The sequence below is a fragment of the Amblyraja radiata genome, chromosome 3 (genome assembly GCF_010909765.2).
Source record: "Amblyraja radiata isolate CabotCenter1 chromosome 3, sAmbRad1.1.pri, whole genome shotgun sequence".
In the NCBI taxonomy this organism is placed as follows: domain Eukaryota; kingdom Metazoa; phylum Chordata; class Chondrichthyes; order Rajiformes; family Rajidae; genus Amblyraja; species Amblyraja radiata.
The window spans coordinates 94,467,083-94,484,580 of NC_045958.1; the positions used below are offsets into that span (position 1 = coordinate 94,467,083).

General features: G+C 46.0%; 1 protein-coding gene across 4 annotated transcripts in view; it reads right to left on the minus strand.

Moving 5' to 3' along the window:
* The window catches only part of rnf4 (ring finger protein 4), a 38,133-nt gene extending 20,635 nt beyond the window's left edge, over window positions 1-17,498 (minus strand). Inside the window, exons 1-2 of one of the 4 annotated variants that reach the window (XM_033018380.1) lie at window positions 17,372-17,445; window positions 1,671-1,964 (exon numbers count right to left, since the gene is read on the minus strand). In XM_033018380.1, coding sequence (XP_032874271.1) covers window positions 1,671-1,679 — 9 coding nt within the window. In that variant the 5' untranslated portion in view covers window positions 1,680-1,964; window positions 17,372-17,445. Of the gene's footprint in view, window positions 1-1,670; window positions 1,965-17,274 lie in introns of all 4 variants that reach the window. The other 3 variants (XM_033018381.1, XM_033018379.1, XM_033018378.1) reach the window with 3 other exon arrangements.

Consider the following 17,498-nt stretch of genomic DNA (forward strand, 5'->3'; position numbering starts at 1 on the left):
TAGAGATACAATGTGGAACCAAGGCATTTAGCCCTCCGAGTCCGCACCGACCAGCGATCCCCACACACTGTCACGCACACCCACACACTGTCACACACGCACAGGAAATGTTTTACATTTATACAAAGCCAATTAACCTATAAACCTGTACATCTTTGGAGTGTTGGAGGAAACCGAAAATCTCAAGAGAAAACCCACGCAGGTCACGGGGAGAACGTACAAACTCCATACAGACAGCACCCGTAGTCAGGATCTAACCCGGGTTTCTGGCTCCTTGGCAGTAGCTCTACCGCTGAGCCAGAAATGAATGCAAGTGGGAAGAGTTGATTTAGTATTGAAGTAGTAATTTCCAGTGCCGTTTATAATATACACACAAATCTGACTTTAATTCAATTTGTCCATATAATTATTATCCATAGAGGGAATACATGTACAGCCTTGCAAACTCATGGCTATAGTTCTAAAATGGGTTCGAGTGCAAAGAGTTAAAGTTGATATGCTTTGGTAGGACAAGGAAACAACATTTCCATTAAAAAGATACCTTCAAAACAGTGGTGAGAGGAGTGTAGATATAAAAATCCGTAGAAGCACATACACAAACTGGTAACATCCAGCTCAAGCTTCATACTTAATACTGTCAAGATGAGCAGGGAATATGCTCATCTGGTGTTACCAACATTTCAGTATCAAAAAAAATCATTGCAATTTCTGGGTCGAGCCAATCACAAGACAATAGAAAATGAATAAAATGCTCCTCACACTTTTCTACCTTAAGATAACGCTTTGACCAAATGTGTTTGGGAAATAACACGTTTTAATCAAGTAGCGTGCCATTGATTCAAAGGGCAAAAATCTGAGGAGAACAGAGCAGCTTTCAAGGCAGTGACCCCAAGTTCATCCTGAAATCAGTGGAGTTTAGGTGATTTTCATGAATAACCAAAGACAAATCCACAGCATTTCCAGGTACGCTGAGTACAACACTTAACTGCAATGCTTAGCCCAAAGAATTCCACTTTCTGCTTTCACCCCATTTCACTCATTTACACTTCAGGCTGCCTCAGAAAAGCAGCCAAAATAATCAGTAACTTGTCCCACCCTGGTCTTCCCCTCAGGCAGAAGTAACAGAAGCTTGAAAGTGCGCACCACACAACTCAGGCACAGCATCTACCTCTCTGTTATCAGGCTTCTGAATGGTCCTTCCATAAGCTAGACTACTGTCCGATTCATCTCTACCCCATGGCGGGCATTGGACTTGGTCTAGGGATCCGATGAGCTACTATGCTGATAACTATATTCTGCATTCTGCATCTTACCCTTTGTGCTCCACCTATTGTACTTGTACTGAGCTTGATTATATTTACATGTAGTAGTATTATATGATCTGCTTGGATAGTTTGCAAAACAAAGCTTTTCACTGCACCTCGGTACACATGACAATAATAAACCTAAGCCTTCACAATTACTGCGTAACCCTTGGTACTACTCCGTGACGTGTCACTCCATTATTCTACATTGGAGGAGAGGAAGATAGAAATTGTGCAAAATTCACGCAATCTCAGTTATGCCATCTCAGAAACGGTGCAACTTGGCAGCTTAATATTTTATTTAGATTATTATAGCATGGAGCACTGCAAAGTTTACTCTCAGACTAAGCCACTGTCAATACTTACTGTGCTCATTGTGATCCAAAATTAAAATTAAGGAAAGGGTTGAGATGAATTAAAAGCTTTTCACCAGTTACAGTCCTGGGATGTCTTCCAACCCAATGCTTAAATTCTGTTTAGCCACACTTCTGCTGTCTGTAGGTTCAGCGTCTCCAGGTTTTCTTAATTTATAGAAGGCATTAAAATGTCCTTTTAGCTCCTTCAAGTGAAATTCAGTATTTTTGGTAAAGCTGGAAATGCTTTAGAAGAGGCAATCTACCAGAACGTGATGCAGCAGGGCAGGACATGGAGGTACATATGCTGTATTAGAAAGAAAGAAAGAAGTTGCATTTATCTCAAACCTTTCTGAAACTTGAAATGTCCCAAAGGACTTTACTGCCGATGAACTCTGCAAGTGAAGACAAGGTATTCACATGCACAACTCTCACAACAGCAGTAAGTCTATCACTGCATATCTGTTTTAGACATGTGCTTTCCATACCGCCACAGATGCTGCCTGACCTGCTGAGTTACTCCAGCACTCAGTGTCGTTTAATTTATAACTGTCACGTGTATCGAGGTACAGTGGAATGTTTTTTTGTTGTGTACTACCCATTGTCCCCTCATCACTGTATGGTGATGTAGGCTCTTGCTTTGCCTGAGAACTTAAAAAAAACAGAAACAGGCTATTTTCCTCACCCAGCCTATGTATCTTCATTCTTTCTCCACATAAGCCTCCTCCCACCCTATCTTACCTGAAGAACATTTCCCTCGGCTTCTTCCCCTCTCATGTACTCAACTGGCTTTTCTTAAATCCATCCATTTAGTCCAGTTAGTTTATTGTCACGTGTACAGAGGTAGAGTGTAAAGCTTTTTGTTGTGTGCTATTCCGATCAGTAAAAAGACTACACATGATTACAATCAAGCCGTCCACAACGTAAAGATACAGGATGAAGGGAATAATGTTCAGTGCAAGATAAAGTCCAGTAAAGTCTGATTAAAGACAGTCCAAGGGTCTCCTGTGAGATAGATGGTAGGCCAGGACTGGTCTCCAGTTGGTGATAGGCTGGTTCAGTTGCCTGATAACAGCTGGGAAGAAACTGTCCCTGAATCTGGAGGTGTGCATTTGCAGACACCTGTACCTCTTGCCCGACGGGAGAGGGTAGAAGAGGTTGGGGGACCAGGGTGAGATTTGTCCTTGATTAGCAGTTTGCGTTTTGCTCAAGATTCCAGCATCTGCCATTCCTCGTGTCTCTGTTTTAATCATGTTGTATGAGGGACAGATACTCGCCAAAAATGGAATAGGAACTCTTGGGAAATGTGACGTGGCGCTTTGGGATAAAATCTCCAACTTTTTTTTCTCTCTCGTTTATTATATTGTTTACAGTGTTACATGTAAATATGTTTACATATTCTGTTGTGCTGCTGTAAGTAAGAATTTCAGTGTCCTTTGTGGGACATACGACAATAAAACACTCTTGACTCTTGAATCTACACCCTTCCCATTCACAGCTAACACAAATTCATTGCTGATGCATTTTAGGTGGCATTTTATAATACCGTCAAGCTCAGGTCTACTTGCAATAACTGGAGTTAAAGAAGTTAGAGTGTGGTACTACATTATGAGCCATTCACGTTCGTTGGAAATCCCCAAATAGTAGCTGGCGATTTCCAAAAAGGGAATGGACAGGGAAGGGATGAGTAGTGGAGGGAGTAAGGGAAATCAAGCAAATTATTAAGAAACACAAGAAACTGCTGATGATGGAATCTTGAGCGCTGAAGGAGCCCAGTGGGTCAAGCATCATCTGTGAAAGGAATGGACAAACAACCTTTTGGGTCGGGGCCTTTTTTCAGACTGATGGGATTAGAAGGGAAAAAAGCCAGAAAAGAGAGGTGGGGGTGTGGCAAAGTGACCAAGGATCCCGACACGAAAAGTGACCTATTCGTGTCATCCTGAGATGTTGCCTAACCCGCTGAGTTGCTCCAGCATTCTGTGCGTTCTTTTGTAAACCAGCATCTGCACTTTCTTGTTTCTAATTGAGAGCTGGGTATAGGTAAGGGGGTGGGAGGGAGTTGATTGGCGGATGGGTGGAGTAAGTGGCAAAGGCGAGTGTTGAAATGGAGAAATCACGGTGTCAGATAAGGATAGAAGAGGAGAAGTGAAATGTAAAGTCGGAGGGAGCATTATAGGTGGAAGGAGGCTGAGGGATAGGAAAAGAGGGAGGATAAGAGAGAAATAGGTCCTTTGGAGAGGGAGACGAGTGAAAGGAGGAAGGAAAGAAGCTGGATGAATGGGGAGAGGTGCAGAGAAAGAATAGTGGTACTTGAAATTGGAGAATTTGAATACTAATACCACATGGCTGTAAACTGCCCAAGGGGAATACGAGGTGCAGCTCCTCCAGTTAGTGTGTGGCCTCACTCTGACAATGGAGAAGACCAAGGACATAAAGGTCCGTATGGGAATGGGAAGGGGAGTTAAAATTGATAATAGATCCAGGAAGACCGAGCGCAGATGTTCATTGAAACAGTTGCTGAGTCTATGCTTGGACTTGCCGATGTAAAGAGACCACATCAGGAGCACCAAATGCAATGGACAAATTATTTATCTTTTCTTCGGTTAACAGTTCAGGATATCTAGAATTTCAGAGCTAGATCATCTATTGTTCAGATAAATACTAAAAACGGTGACATGAAAAACAAAAAATTTGCTGTCCATGCAAAGCATCAAGGATAAGCAGTACCCAAACATAAATATTTTTTTAAATCAAACACTGGAAAAATACGCATCTGAAAAGCATTCACTCATTTCTATTGAACACTTCTCTCCAGTTAACAGGTTTAAACAAATTAATTCAATATTTCAGCAGTCTGCAATTGTAGAGTAAAGCAGGGTTTGACAAAACAATCCATCCCAAACTTCAACAAGCACCATGGAAGAGAAATGAAATTAATCATTCATCCATGCGCTTGTTCCATTATTCAATTAGTTAATGCTGATCTCAATTCCATTTATGTGCATCTGAGTTTTCCAGCTGCTGGTGCATTTAAATATATGCAGAGGTGCTTGACAAATCTCTATACTCACCACTACCTCCATGAAGCCACCTCTAAACCTCAAAGAATGCAGGGAAGATTCACAAAGACGTTGCCAGGACTCGGGGGCCTGAGTTCTAGGTAAAGACTGGGCAGGTTAGGACTTCATTCCTTGGAGCGCAGGAGGATGTTGTTGAGGTGTGTAAGATAATGCAGGAAATAGAAAGGGTAAATGCACAAAGTATTTTACCCAAAGTAGGGGAATTGAGAACCAGGGGACAAGGTGAGGGGGATGTGCTACTTTTTTCACACAAAGGGTGATGGGTATGTGGAACGAGCTGCCAGAGGTAGTTGAGGCAGATACTATGACAACATTTGGACATGTACATGGAATTGGAAAGTTTAGAAGGATAGAGGCCAAATGCAGGTAGGTTGGAAGAGTGGAGAAGGGGCATCTTGATTGGCATGGGCAAGTTGGGACAAAGGGCTTGTTTACATGCAATATGCTCTGTGACATCAATTACGACATAGCTAAGACATCGAGTAAGCTTATGCCCATAATTTGTCCTGTTTGCCACAGAGGGACTTCTTGCTCGTGCAGCGGCAGAGTTGCTGCCTTACAGCGCCAGAGACCAGTAGGTTAATTGGCTTCAGTAAAAATGGTAAAATTGTCCCTAGAGTGTAGGATAGTGCTAGTGTATGGTGATCGCTAGTCAGCTCGGACACAGTGGGATGAAGGGCCTCTTTCCGCACTGTATCTCTAAACTAAATTTGCAACTAACGTAAGAAAATGTGCACTGAAAGTGAATTATACGTTGCAACACTGTTAAAGCACCGTTTCTGTCGTGACTGAGGAAGAAATGCAGTACTTTGACACCCAACAAGATGTCACAAACAGCAAAGATAAAATAGAGCAGCACTAAAAAAAAAAGGGGCAGGCTTTTCATTTAGTTAAGGGGATTGGTGGAAATTGTGGGTTGAAGTATAACATTTGGGCAAAGCCCAGCTCTTTAAACAGCAGATGGTTGAGGTCTCTTGAAGTTTCTTAATACAGGCTTCAGTGATGGGTGCAAGATTTGACATAAGAATAACCTGCCCCTTTGGAGCTAATAGACATTCAATGAGACAGTGGCTGACCTCTTGGTGTGCCACATCCTCATATCCCTCGCTTCAATTCATATTTCTGGGGAAAGAATTGCAAATCCTTGCCACCCCCAGGATGAAGAAAATGCCCCCCACATCTGTCCCACATGACTAATTCTTTAGTTTGAAGGGGTGACAATTGGTTTTGGGCACTCCATCCTTGGGAACCATCAACTCTGCATCTCATTTAAAGAGTGATCTCTTTGCGAGATTGTCTCTGCTTCTGCTAAAGTGCTTTGCAGCGTAATCTCTCTTTGAACGAAACCAGCCTGGTGACCCATCATTACACACCTTAATCAACAGATTCTCTCCTTCCCTGGGAGACCAAACCTGGATGCACTATTCCTGATACCGTCTCATCATGCCTTTGTAGAACTGGAGAAAGATGTGTCTACGCTTGTACTCAAAGCCTCTTGCAGTTTAGGCTAACATACCATTAGCTTTAGACAGATATGTAGGAAGGAACTGCAGATGCTGGTTTACACCGAAGGTAGACACAAAATGCTGGAGTAACTCTGCAGGACAGGCAGACAGGAAATGGTGACTTTTCAGGTCAAGACCCTTCTTCAGACTGACAGCCAGGGGAGAGGGAAACTGGAGATATGGAAGGGTACAGAGAGAATGTGAGGCGTGAAAATGACAGTTCAATACCATTACCTTTATTACCTGCTAGAATGACATGTTAACTTTCAGCAACTTGTGCACAAGAACACCAACAGCTTTCAATCTCTCATTTAAGAATCTGCCTTTCGATTTATGTTCTCATGTTTTACCACATTATATTCCATCTGCCCATCATTTAGCCTGGCTGTCTCACCCTGAAGCATCTATTTCTGCATCTTTATCACAGCCACACTGCCCAGCTTTGTCTAAAAATCAACTCTTTCCATTGCTCATGATCACGGCTCTTAGACACCTCTAGAAAAACTGAGCAGGCGTCAGGCAAAACCACCAACTCCAAAGAGTTGGTACAAGATGTCCATTTTGACACAAGCTTAGAGCTGATGACGGAACAGCTATCGAAAATAAACAATCACCATCTTGTTGGGCCCCACAGGGAAAATGGGTTACAAAGTATAAGATCTCGTATTGAAATGTGTTCACAGATAACGCATAACATCACACAATACCTTGTTTACGGTACTTAAAACTATGCGATAGTTTCATCTGCATTTTCATCGCATGAGATTATGTCACAATCTGTCTCCGGGGTCACTCTTGTTGCCCAACAATCCCTCTAACCTTGTGAATCGCAGTCAGACAAAGACATTTCTTCAGGGGGGAAAAGATCAGGTGCTGGAGTTGTGTTACTCCAGCGCTGCCAGAGATAGGCAGCATCTCTGGGGAAGATGGCTAGGTGACTTTTGGGGTCAGGACCCGTCTTCACGCTGATTGTGTTGGGGGTGATGGGAGGAGAGAAAGCTGGGAGAGCAGGGACAGACAGAACAATCAATCAATCAGTTTTATTCATCACATACACATATAAGTGCAGTGAAATGAATTTGCCAGCAGCGGTACAATCAAAAAACACACAATACACTAAAAAAATTAAACACAAACATCCACCACAGCATTCTTACAAAATTCTTAAGGGGTTGGACAGGCTAGATGCAGGAAGATTGCTCCCGATGTTGGGGAAGTCCAGGACAAGGGGTCACAGCTTAAGGATAAGGGGGAAATCCTTTAAAACCGAGATGAGAAGAACTTTTTTCACACAGAGAGTGGTGAATCTCGGGAACTCTCTGCCACAGAGGGTAGTCAAGGCCAGTTCATTGGCTATATTTAAGAGGGAGTTAGATGTGGCCCTTGTGGCTAAGGGGATCAGAGGGTATGGAGAGAAGGCAGGTACAGGATACTGAGTTGGATGATCAGCCATGATCATATTGAATGGCGGTGCAGGCTCGAAGGGCCGAATGGCCTGCTCCTGCACCTAATTTCTATGTTTCTATGGTGGAAGGCACAAAGTACAGTCAGTCCTCCTCCATTGTTCGCCCATGGTCAGGGCCATAAACCTCCACAGTCGCCGCTACGGATGGCCCGAGGAACAGGCCCTCTCGTCGGGATGGTTGAAAATCTGACATCGGTACGGTCGAACACACTCTGCGGCTTGGAGGTCCCGAATCGGCACTTTCCTTCTGGAGACCGTGGCTTCAGGATGTTGTAGGCCACAGGCCAGCGGTCGGAGCTCTTCTCTGGCTGTCCCCGCTGAGGGAACCCAGGCTCCAGATGGTACGTCCACGCCGCGCCTGCGGCGACAAGCTCCACAGACCGCGGCTTCAGGATGTTATCGGCCGCGGGCCGGCGGTCGGAGCTCTTCTCCGGCGATCCCTGGCGAGGGGTCCCAGGCTCCAGACGCCAAGCCCACAGTTAGAAGCTCCGCAGACCGCGACTTCAGGCTGTAACAGTCCGTGGGCCAGCGATCGGAGCACTCCCGTCTGGCGACCTTGACAAGGGCTCGCCCGCTCCGCGATGAAAAAGTCCACGCTGCGCCCGCTGCTGAAACTCCGGGCCCGACTCCGGGAAAGGCCGCTCCAATCCATGATGTTAGGCCGCGAGGGAGATGGAAAAAGTTGCCTTTCCGTGGAGGAGGCAACCGAAAGCGGGCCCCCCCCCCCCCCCTCACCGCATATGGACACACTAAAAAAAGACAAAAAAGTAGAAATGACGAACAAGCTGCTGGCAGGGCAGCCGACTCGCAGTGCCCCCACCGACAGACAAAGACTGGGAAGTGATAGGTGGTTACAGGTAGGTGGTGGGTTGATGGGCAGATGGTTGGATAAAAGCAAAAGATCAGTCACAATCACAACAGCCTCCTCTTTTCAATCCTTATATTCCCCATGTACAAGAAATATTTGTAATAATTTTAAATAACTAGGTTCTTTCGGTTGGAAAGTCTATTCAAGTTATCAAAACTTTAAACCTTAAATTAGTTACATTTTCTTTTCAGCAATGAAAACAATTCCCGTCTTTTATGTATCAATCTCTCAATGGAGCATCCAACATTATATGATTTCCTAACAATTGGACCAGTGTAGTTAAGCGATACAGCCTGGAAACAGGCATTTCGGCCCACCGAGTACACGCCAACCAACATACATGTAAATGTAATATAGAGTACACGCCAACCAACATGCATGTAAATGTAATGTAGAGTACACGCCAACCAACATGTATATACAATGTATTGCACATGAACAAATTACCTTTGCACATCATATTCCTATTATTAAACACAAACCTTTTGCCTCTGGAGGAAAAACTGCCATTATGCTGGTCAGCCCTGAAGTTAGCAAATTGTCTCACCCCTCACTCGGATTTTTGCTATCTTTTCATGAATATATATTCATTTTCTTATTTAGTCTTCAAAATACCATTTCACGCTTGCGCACATTAACGGGTGAATTTACTGCCTTTCTGCTCATTCCCTATTTAATATTTTTAAAACAACATCCCTTTAACTGTTTTGCCAAAGGACAAATCATTGACATCAACACTCAACAAAAAAACAGACCTGGCACCGAGCCCTGAGCCAACAATCCACTTGGAAAACTTCTGCAAACCAAGCAACATTCATTGCACTAACTTGATTTCCTGTCCATCAAATAATCTCCTACTCACAATGTTGACTGTTGAAACATTTCTGATTCTGTTTGCTGGTGCAATCTTATGTTTATGTAGAGTTTTAGAGCACAGAAATAGTCCAACAGATTCACGCCAGCCACCAAGAACTCATCTATTCTAATTTCACTTACTGGCACTTGGTCTGTGCCTTGGTGATTCAAGTGGACATCTTGTACTATGACCTGAAACGTCACCCATTCCTCTCCAGAGATGCTGCCTGTCTCGCTGAGTTACTCCAGAGCTTTGTGTCTATCGTTTGTAATACTTGATTGTTGTGAATGTCGAGCTGCTCAGGCAGTGCATCCAGCTTCCAATCACTCTAAGGATGAAAATAAACCATCCTTGGATCCACTTTAAACTTTTGGTTCCTTACCCCAAACCTGTGCCCTCTTGTTTTAGGCATCTCTGCTCTGGGGTAAAGTCTCCTGCCCTCTACCCTATCTATGCCCCTCTTTACTTTGTACATCTCAACCACCTGTTTCGTTTAGCTCAGAGATGCAGTGTGGAAACAGGCCTTTCAGCCCACTGAGTTTGTGCCGAACAGCGATCACCCGTCCGCTAGTTCTATCCTACACATTGGGGACAATTTACTGAAGGCAATTAACCTACAAACCTGAACGTCTTTAGAGTGTGGGAGGAAACCGGAGCACCCAGAGAAAACGCACGCGGTCACAGGGAGAATGTACCAACTCCGCACAGACAGCATCCGTAATCAGGATCAAACGCAGATCTCTGGCGCTGTAAGACAGCAACTCCACCGCTGCACTGCCCGTTAATACTAACTTCTGCTCCAGAGAAAACAAACCCAGCCCATCCAATCTCTCCTCATAACTGAAACAATGCATCCCAGACAATATCCTGGGGAATCTCCTCTCTTTAGTTTAGAGTTGCAGCGTGGAAACAGGCCCTTCGGCCCACCGGGTCCGTGCCCGCCAGCGATCCCCGCATATTAACACTCACCAACACACACAAGGGACGATTTTCACATTTACCAAGCCAATTTACCTACAAACCTGTACGTCTTTTGAGTGTGGGAGGAAACCGAAGATCTCAGAGAAAAACCACGCAGGTCACGGGAAGAACGTACAAACTCCATGCAGGCATCAGCCGTAGTCGGGTGCAAACCCGGGTCTCCGGCGCTGCAAGCGCTGCAAGGCAGCAACTCTACCGCTGCTCCATCCGAACCACCCTCAGTCCAATTGTGTCCTTCCTACAGTGCAGCCACCAGAGCTACACACAGTATTCCAGCTATGGCTCAGCTAATGTTTTGGAAAGTACACAAAAATGCTGGAGAAACTCAGAGAGTGCAGCAGCATCTATGGAGCGAAGGAAATAGGCAACGTTTCGGGCCAAAACCCTTCTTCAGACTGATAGGGGGTGGGGAGGGACGAGGAGAAGAAAGGAAAAAGGAGGAGGAGCCCGAAGGCTGAGGGATGGGAGGAGACAGCCCGAGGGCTGAGGAAGGGGAGGAGACAGCAAGGACTAACAAAATTGGGAGAATTCAATGTTTATGCCCCCAGGATGCAGACTCCCCAAGCGGAATATGAGGTACTGTTCCTCCAATTTCCGGTGTTTTGGAAAGTTAGGCCATAACTTCCCCCCTTTAACATTCTATACCCTGGCTGATGAAAGCAGGGATTCCATTTGCCTTCCTCACCACCTTATAATTGTATACCAAGATATACCTTACCATAAGATGTAGCAGATTTAGACCACAGTAATTACCAGAAAGAGTCTGGAAAAGAGGAACAGATTTGACCTTTATCCCTGTCCAACTACGAGCAATTTGATCAGAGATGATCTTTGCATCTATTTATATAAAATGTAAATAATTGATTTTATTCTTGGAATTTTCAATTCAGCCAACTTCGGTAGGCAGAACAAAAAATAAATATTTTGTTGTTTAAATGGATGGAAAAACCATAATCTGATGCAGAATGGATCTGTGCCTTCGTACAGGAACCACAAGAACAGCAAGAGCATGGAGTCCATCGATAAGCCAGTATCAGAGCATTGGTGAAGCACACCTGGAGTACACGTACCACGGGTCACCTTATTTAAGGAGAGATGCACTCGCATGGGAAGCGGTTCAGAGAAGCTTCACTCGGGTTTTGAGGAATGATTGAACAAGCTGTGAAATCTTCACTTCAGTGAAGAAAGAGATAATCGTGAAAGATCCAGAAGGTAAGTGCTGAGAAATATTCTCCTCGTGAGGGAATCCAAAACTACATGGCCTCGAGTCAGATTTGTCCAACACAGAAGTTGGCCCTTAGAAGGCTGAGGAAGTTCAGCATGTCCCCAACAACTCTTAGCAACATTTACAGAGGAGCCATGGAAAGCATTTTATCAGGATGCATCACAGCACGGTTTGGGAACAACTCCATCCAAGACCGCAAGAAATTGCAGAATTGTAGGCACCCAGACCATTACACAAACCAACCTCCCGTCCATTGACTCCATTTAATACTTCACGCTGCCTTGACAAGGCCACCAGCATAATCAAGGACAAGTCTCACCCCATCAGGCAAAACGTACAGAAGTGTTAAAACGTACACCTGCAGACTCGGGGACAGTTTCTTCCCAGCTGTTACCAGGCAACTGAACCATCCCAACACCAACTAGAGCAGCATCTATCTCATTAGAGACCCTCAGACTATCTTTAATCACACTATACTGGACATTATCTTATGGAGCTTATGGGCCCGTAACACTACATTGTACAAAGAATAGATAAAGCAAGAAATATGGGATCATGTAAGAAGGATGCTGCAACAATAGGAAATGGAATTATCATCAAAATGAGACAAGTCAAATTAGCAAAGGTGGTTTCCACGATGGCTTATTCAAGCAAAACGTTGGGAAACCGATGCATGGATAGGAAAGGTTGAGGGGGATATGGACCAAATGTGGGAAAATTGAATTAGCTTAGACGGGGCATCTTGGTGAGCATGGCTGAGTTGGGCTGAAGGGGCAGTTTGTGTGCTGTGTGACTCTATGCGTATGCAGCAAAGAGCTTTAAAAGTAGCCGGAGCCATGAAAGGCATCCTCCCATGCAGAAGCTGAGGAGAAAGAAAGGAATTGGGACTAACTGTTACTGCTCTTACGTATGGTTAACATCGGATTGAGTTGGGCTGAATGAGCTGTTGTCCTGCTGAATGACTATGACTGTAGTTTTCTTATTGTCTTTAGACATTTTCTTAAAGCTGCACTAGTTCCTAACCTAGACTCAAGATGATCACATTACATGTAAACAAGGACCTACAGCAAATTAATATTTTCTTTCAGAACTATTTTCTATGGAGGATACACATTAACGACATGCTCAATTTTCCTGTGGCAATCCTACTCAATAATAGTACAAGGCTTAAAAGTCAAATATTGGAGCAGTAGAAACAATCACAAACATTGTTTTAATAAACCAGACATAATCAATGCCAATTTCCAACCCTGACATTGATATTGTTAAAAAAATGACAAACTTCAGCACAATGACAAAACAAAATCCAATGGCTTAAAATGTTCATTTCATCAAATGCAGGTTAAATAAAAGTTTTATTTTTAGCTTTAAAGTGAGAGGGGCAAAGGTCAAAGAAGTTGTGTGGGGCAAGTTTTTCCCCCCCACAGTGAGTAGTAGGTGGCTGGAACATGCTGCCAGGGGTGCTGGAGGTAGGTACGACAGAGGTGTTAAAGAACCTTTTAACTGGGCACATGGATATTTAGGGTTACGTTTATTATCGTCACGTTTACCGAGGTACAGTGAAAAGCTTTGTTTTGCATGTTGTCCAAGAATATCTGATATACCGTACAGAGATATGAGTTTAAACTTATGTACAACTCTGCCACTTGTAATATTTGAGTGTCAGAGCAAGTCAGCTGAGCAGAGGGGGACAGAAGTTAGTGGTTGTGCATGTTGGTACAAGTGACATAGGTAGGAAATGGGATGATGTCCTGCAAAATGATTTAGAGGGAGTTAGGAAAAAGCTTGAAAAGCAGGACCTCCAGGTTAGTGATCTCTGGATTACTCCAGGTGCCATGTGCTACCAGAGGAAGCTAGAGAAGAAATTAGAAATTAGAAAGATAGGTGCAGGAGTAGGCCAATTGGCCCTTCAATTCAATATCTATATTACTAAATCTCTGTTCTTGACCGCTTTTGGCCTTCTGTGCTGCGATTTCCGAGAGAACGCTGCTACCTATGGTCGTCATTTTTGACCACCTTGCTCAGAGCCCCTCTCCGCCGCATGTGTGCCGAGGATTTCTCCCGTCGATGAAAAATGACGGAGATATTAATGTTTTTACAAAATTCCCAATTCTCTCTGCTGCCCCTGCTGGAGGGAGGGGGAGGGACTATAAAACCAGGAAGTGGTGTGCCTCAATCAGTCTCTCATCAAGATGGAGCTCTGTCAATTAGTCTCTGTCACTCTGAATGACACTGAACAAATTTCTTCACACCTGTGAGTAAGTACCCTTAATGTGGTTTGAAAATGAAAATATGGTTAGTTTGAAATAAAAAAGCACTGCCTGCAAATGGTTGTTTGGGGGGTTTGGGTTGAAGTAAAAAGGCACTCTCTTTCCTCCCCCCACCCCCCCTAGCACCCCACAGGCTCTCTCCTCTCTTCCCCATCCCCCCCCTCTCCTCCTCTCCTCTCCCCCACCCTCCCTCCACACCCTCTACCTCCCTCCCCTCCCTGCTCCCACTCACCCCTCTCTCAGCACCCCCTCTCTCTCCCCCTCCCCCCCCCCCACACCTTTCCCCCATCACCCACCCTTCCTCTTCTCCTCCTCTCCACCACCCTTCCTCTTCTCCTCCTCTCCAACCCCCTCTCCCTCTTGCCCCTTTCTCTGTGTTTCTGTCTCTGCCCCTTCTCTCTCTGCCCTCACTCTCTGCCCTCACTCTCTACCCCCGCCCCCCCCCCCCCCCTTCCCTCTAGATGTGACTGCAAGTTGGGGGCTATGCGTCAGTAGATAGTGTGGTTATGGGGTAAAAGGAGCAAATTAATAATATTAATATAATATCAAGGGGGGTAATTAGCGTGAGTGCGGGGAGGGGGGAGATAGTTAGTGTGTGTGACGCTGCATGCCACCTCCCCCCCCCCCCCCCCACAACCGCACATTGGGGGAACAGACCCAATGGGTCTGCACTTGGTCTAGTGATCATCTAAAATCAGTACTCTATTCCTACTTTTTCCCCATATTCCTTGATTCCTTTAGCCCCAAGAGCAAGATCTGACTCTCTTGAAAACATCCAGTGAATTGGCCTCCACTGCCTTCTGTGGCAGAGAATTCCACCGATTCACAACTGTGTGAAGAATTTTTTTCTCATCTTCGTCCTAAATGGCCTACCCCTTATTCTTAAACTGTGACCCCTGGTTCTAGACTCCCTCAACATCAGAAACATTTTTCCTGCATCTAGCCCGTCCAATCCTTTAATTTCTTTTAAATATCTTTCTATAAGATCCCCTCTCATCCTAAATTCAAGTGAACACAAGCCCAGTCGACCCATTCTTTCAGCATATGTCAGTCCTGCCATCCCAGGAATTAACCTGGGGCACCTAGCTGCACTCCCTCAATAGCAATAATGTCTTTCCTCAAATTAGGAGGCCAAAATTGCACACAATATTCCAGGTGCCGTCCACCAGGGCCCCCTGTACAACTGCAGTGGGACCTCCTTGCTCCAAAACTCAAATCCTCTCGCAATAAAAGCCAACATGCCATTAGGTTTCTTCACTGCCTGCTGTACCAGCATGCTTACTTTCAGTGACTGATGTACAAGCACACCCAGGTCTCGTTGCACCTCCCCTTTTCCTAATCTGACACCATTCAGATAATAATCTGCCTTCCTGTTCTTGCCACCAATGTAGATAACATCACATTTATCCATATTATACTGCATCTGCCCACTCACCCAACCTATCCAAGTCACCCTGCAGCATCATCATGGTCTCATCACAGCTCACATTGTCACCCAGCTTTGTGTCATCTGCAAACTTGGAAATGTCACATTTAATTCCCTCGTCTAAATCCTTATATATTGTAAATAACCGGGGTCCCAGCACCAAGCCTTGCGGCACCTCCCTAGTCACTTCATGTCTGCCAACCAATTCTCTATCCATGTCAATGCCCTACCCCCAATACCATTTGCTCTAATTTTGCACACTGACCTCTTATGTGGGATCATGTCAAAGGCTTTTTGAAAGTCTCGATACACATCCATTGGCTCTGCTTATCCATTCTACTTGTTACATCCTCAAAACAATCCAGAAGATTAGTCAAGCATGATTTCCCCTCCATAAATCCATGCTGAGTTTGACCGATCCTATCAAATTGCAGGTGCCCTGGCTGAGATATACGAATCATCGTTAGACAAGGGTTCAGTGCTGGAAGACTGAAGGAACTCTAATGTTGTGCATCTATTTAAGAGAGGCTGCAAGGAAAAGTCTGGGAACTATAGACCAGTGAGCGTAACATCCTTGGTAGGCACGTGGGTAGCTTGGACTGGTGTAATGGGGCATCTAGTCAGCGTGGGCAAGTTGAACCAATGGGCCTGTTCCTGTGCTGTGCGACTACATGGATATGCAGAGAATGGAGGGATATGGATCACTTGCAGGCAGAGGAGATTAATTTAGCTTGGCACCATGTTTGATGTAGACTTCAGACGATGGGCCTATTTCTGAGCTGTATTGTTCTATGTTGTAGCAACAATTAATCTGAATGTGTGGAAATAAATTGTTTAGTATTTTCAGTAGTTTTTTTGTTAATATCAATGATTAAACCTCAGTTAGCATTACCCACTTTTGTGCGTGCAACAACAAGAAGTCGAAGCATAGCAGCGTAGCCGGGACAGTAGGGCAGGGAGACATGGGACAACATTGCAGACAGTGTCTGACCCATCATTGCAGGCAGACACAATCTAGGGCCAGGGCAGTAACGCAGGCAGACACACTCCAGGACCGGGTCAACAATACAGACAGCCACACTCTAGGGCCAGGTCAGTAATACAGACAGACCCTAGGTCGGAGCAGTATTGCAGACACAACACCCCCCCATGACCAGGGTAGTAGTGCAGACACACACTCACCCCAGGGCCTGTGCAACTCAGACACACACACAGCATAGATCCGGGGCAGCAGCGCAGACAGACCCAGACCCGGGACAGCGATACAGACAGAGCCAGACCGGGAGCAACAGTGCAGTCAGACACAGACCCAGACTCGAGGCAATGCAGACAGATACATACTTGTCCCAGAGCCTGGGCAACGATACAAACCGAGCCAGACCCGGGGCAGGGGTACAGACAGACCCGGGGCAGGGGTACAGACAGACCCGGGGCAGGGGTACAGACAGACCCCGGGCAGCGGTACAGACAGACCCCGGGCAGCGGTACAGACAGACCCGGGGTACAGACAGACCCGGGGCAGGGGTACAGACAGACCCGGGGCAGGGGTACAGACAGACCCGGGGCAGCGGTACAGACAGAGACGGGGCAGCGGTACAGACAGACCCGGGGTACAGACAGACCCGGGGCACAGACAGACCCGGGGTACAGACAGACCCGGGGCAGCGGTACAGACAGACCCGGGGTACAGACAGACCCGGGGCAGCGGTACAGACAGACCCGGGGTACAGACAGACCCGGGGCAGCGGTACAGACAGACCCGGGGCAGGGGTACAGACAGACCCGGGGCACAGACAGACCCGGGGTACAGACAGACCCGGGGTACAGACAGACCCGGGGTACAGACAGACCCGTCCAGGCCCGGAGCCGGCGCCTCTTCACCAGGCCCCGGCCTGACGGGAGACTCGACCCGCCGGGTAACAACACCCATCCCGCGCTCACCCGCCAAACCGGCCGGAGCCGTTTTATCATCGACGCGCGAACGGACCAATTGGTGACGCGAGAAGGTAGCGGGAGACGGAGAATGAAATGTAGTCACCATTGGGCTGAGAGGAAGCGGCCTGGCAGCCTCCGGCCGAGGAGGCAGGGGGGGGGAGGGCGACGCCTGACGTCATCACGCCGCTGGTCCCGCCCCACTCGCTGCCCATTGGTGCCGACCGACTCCG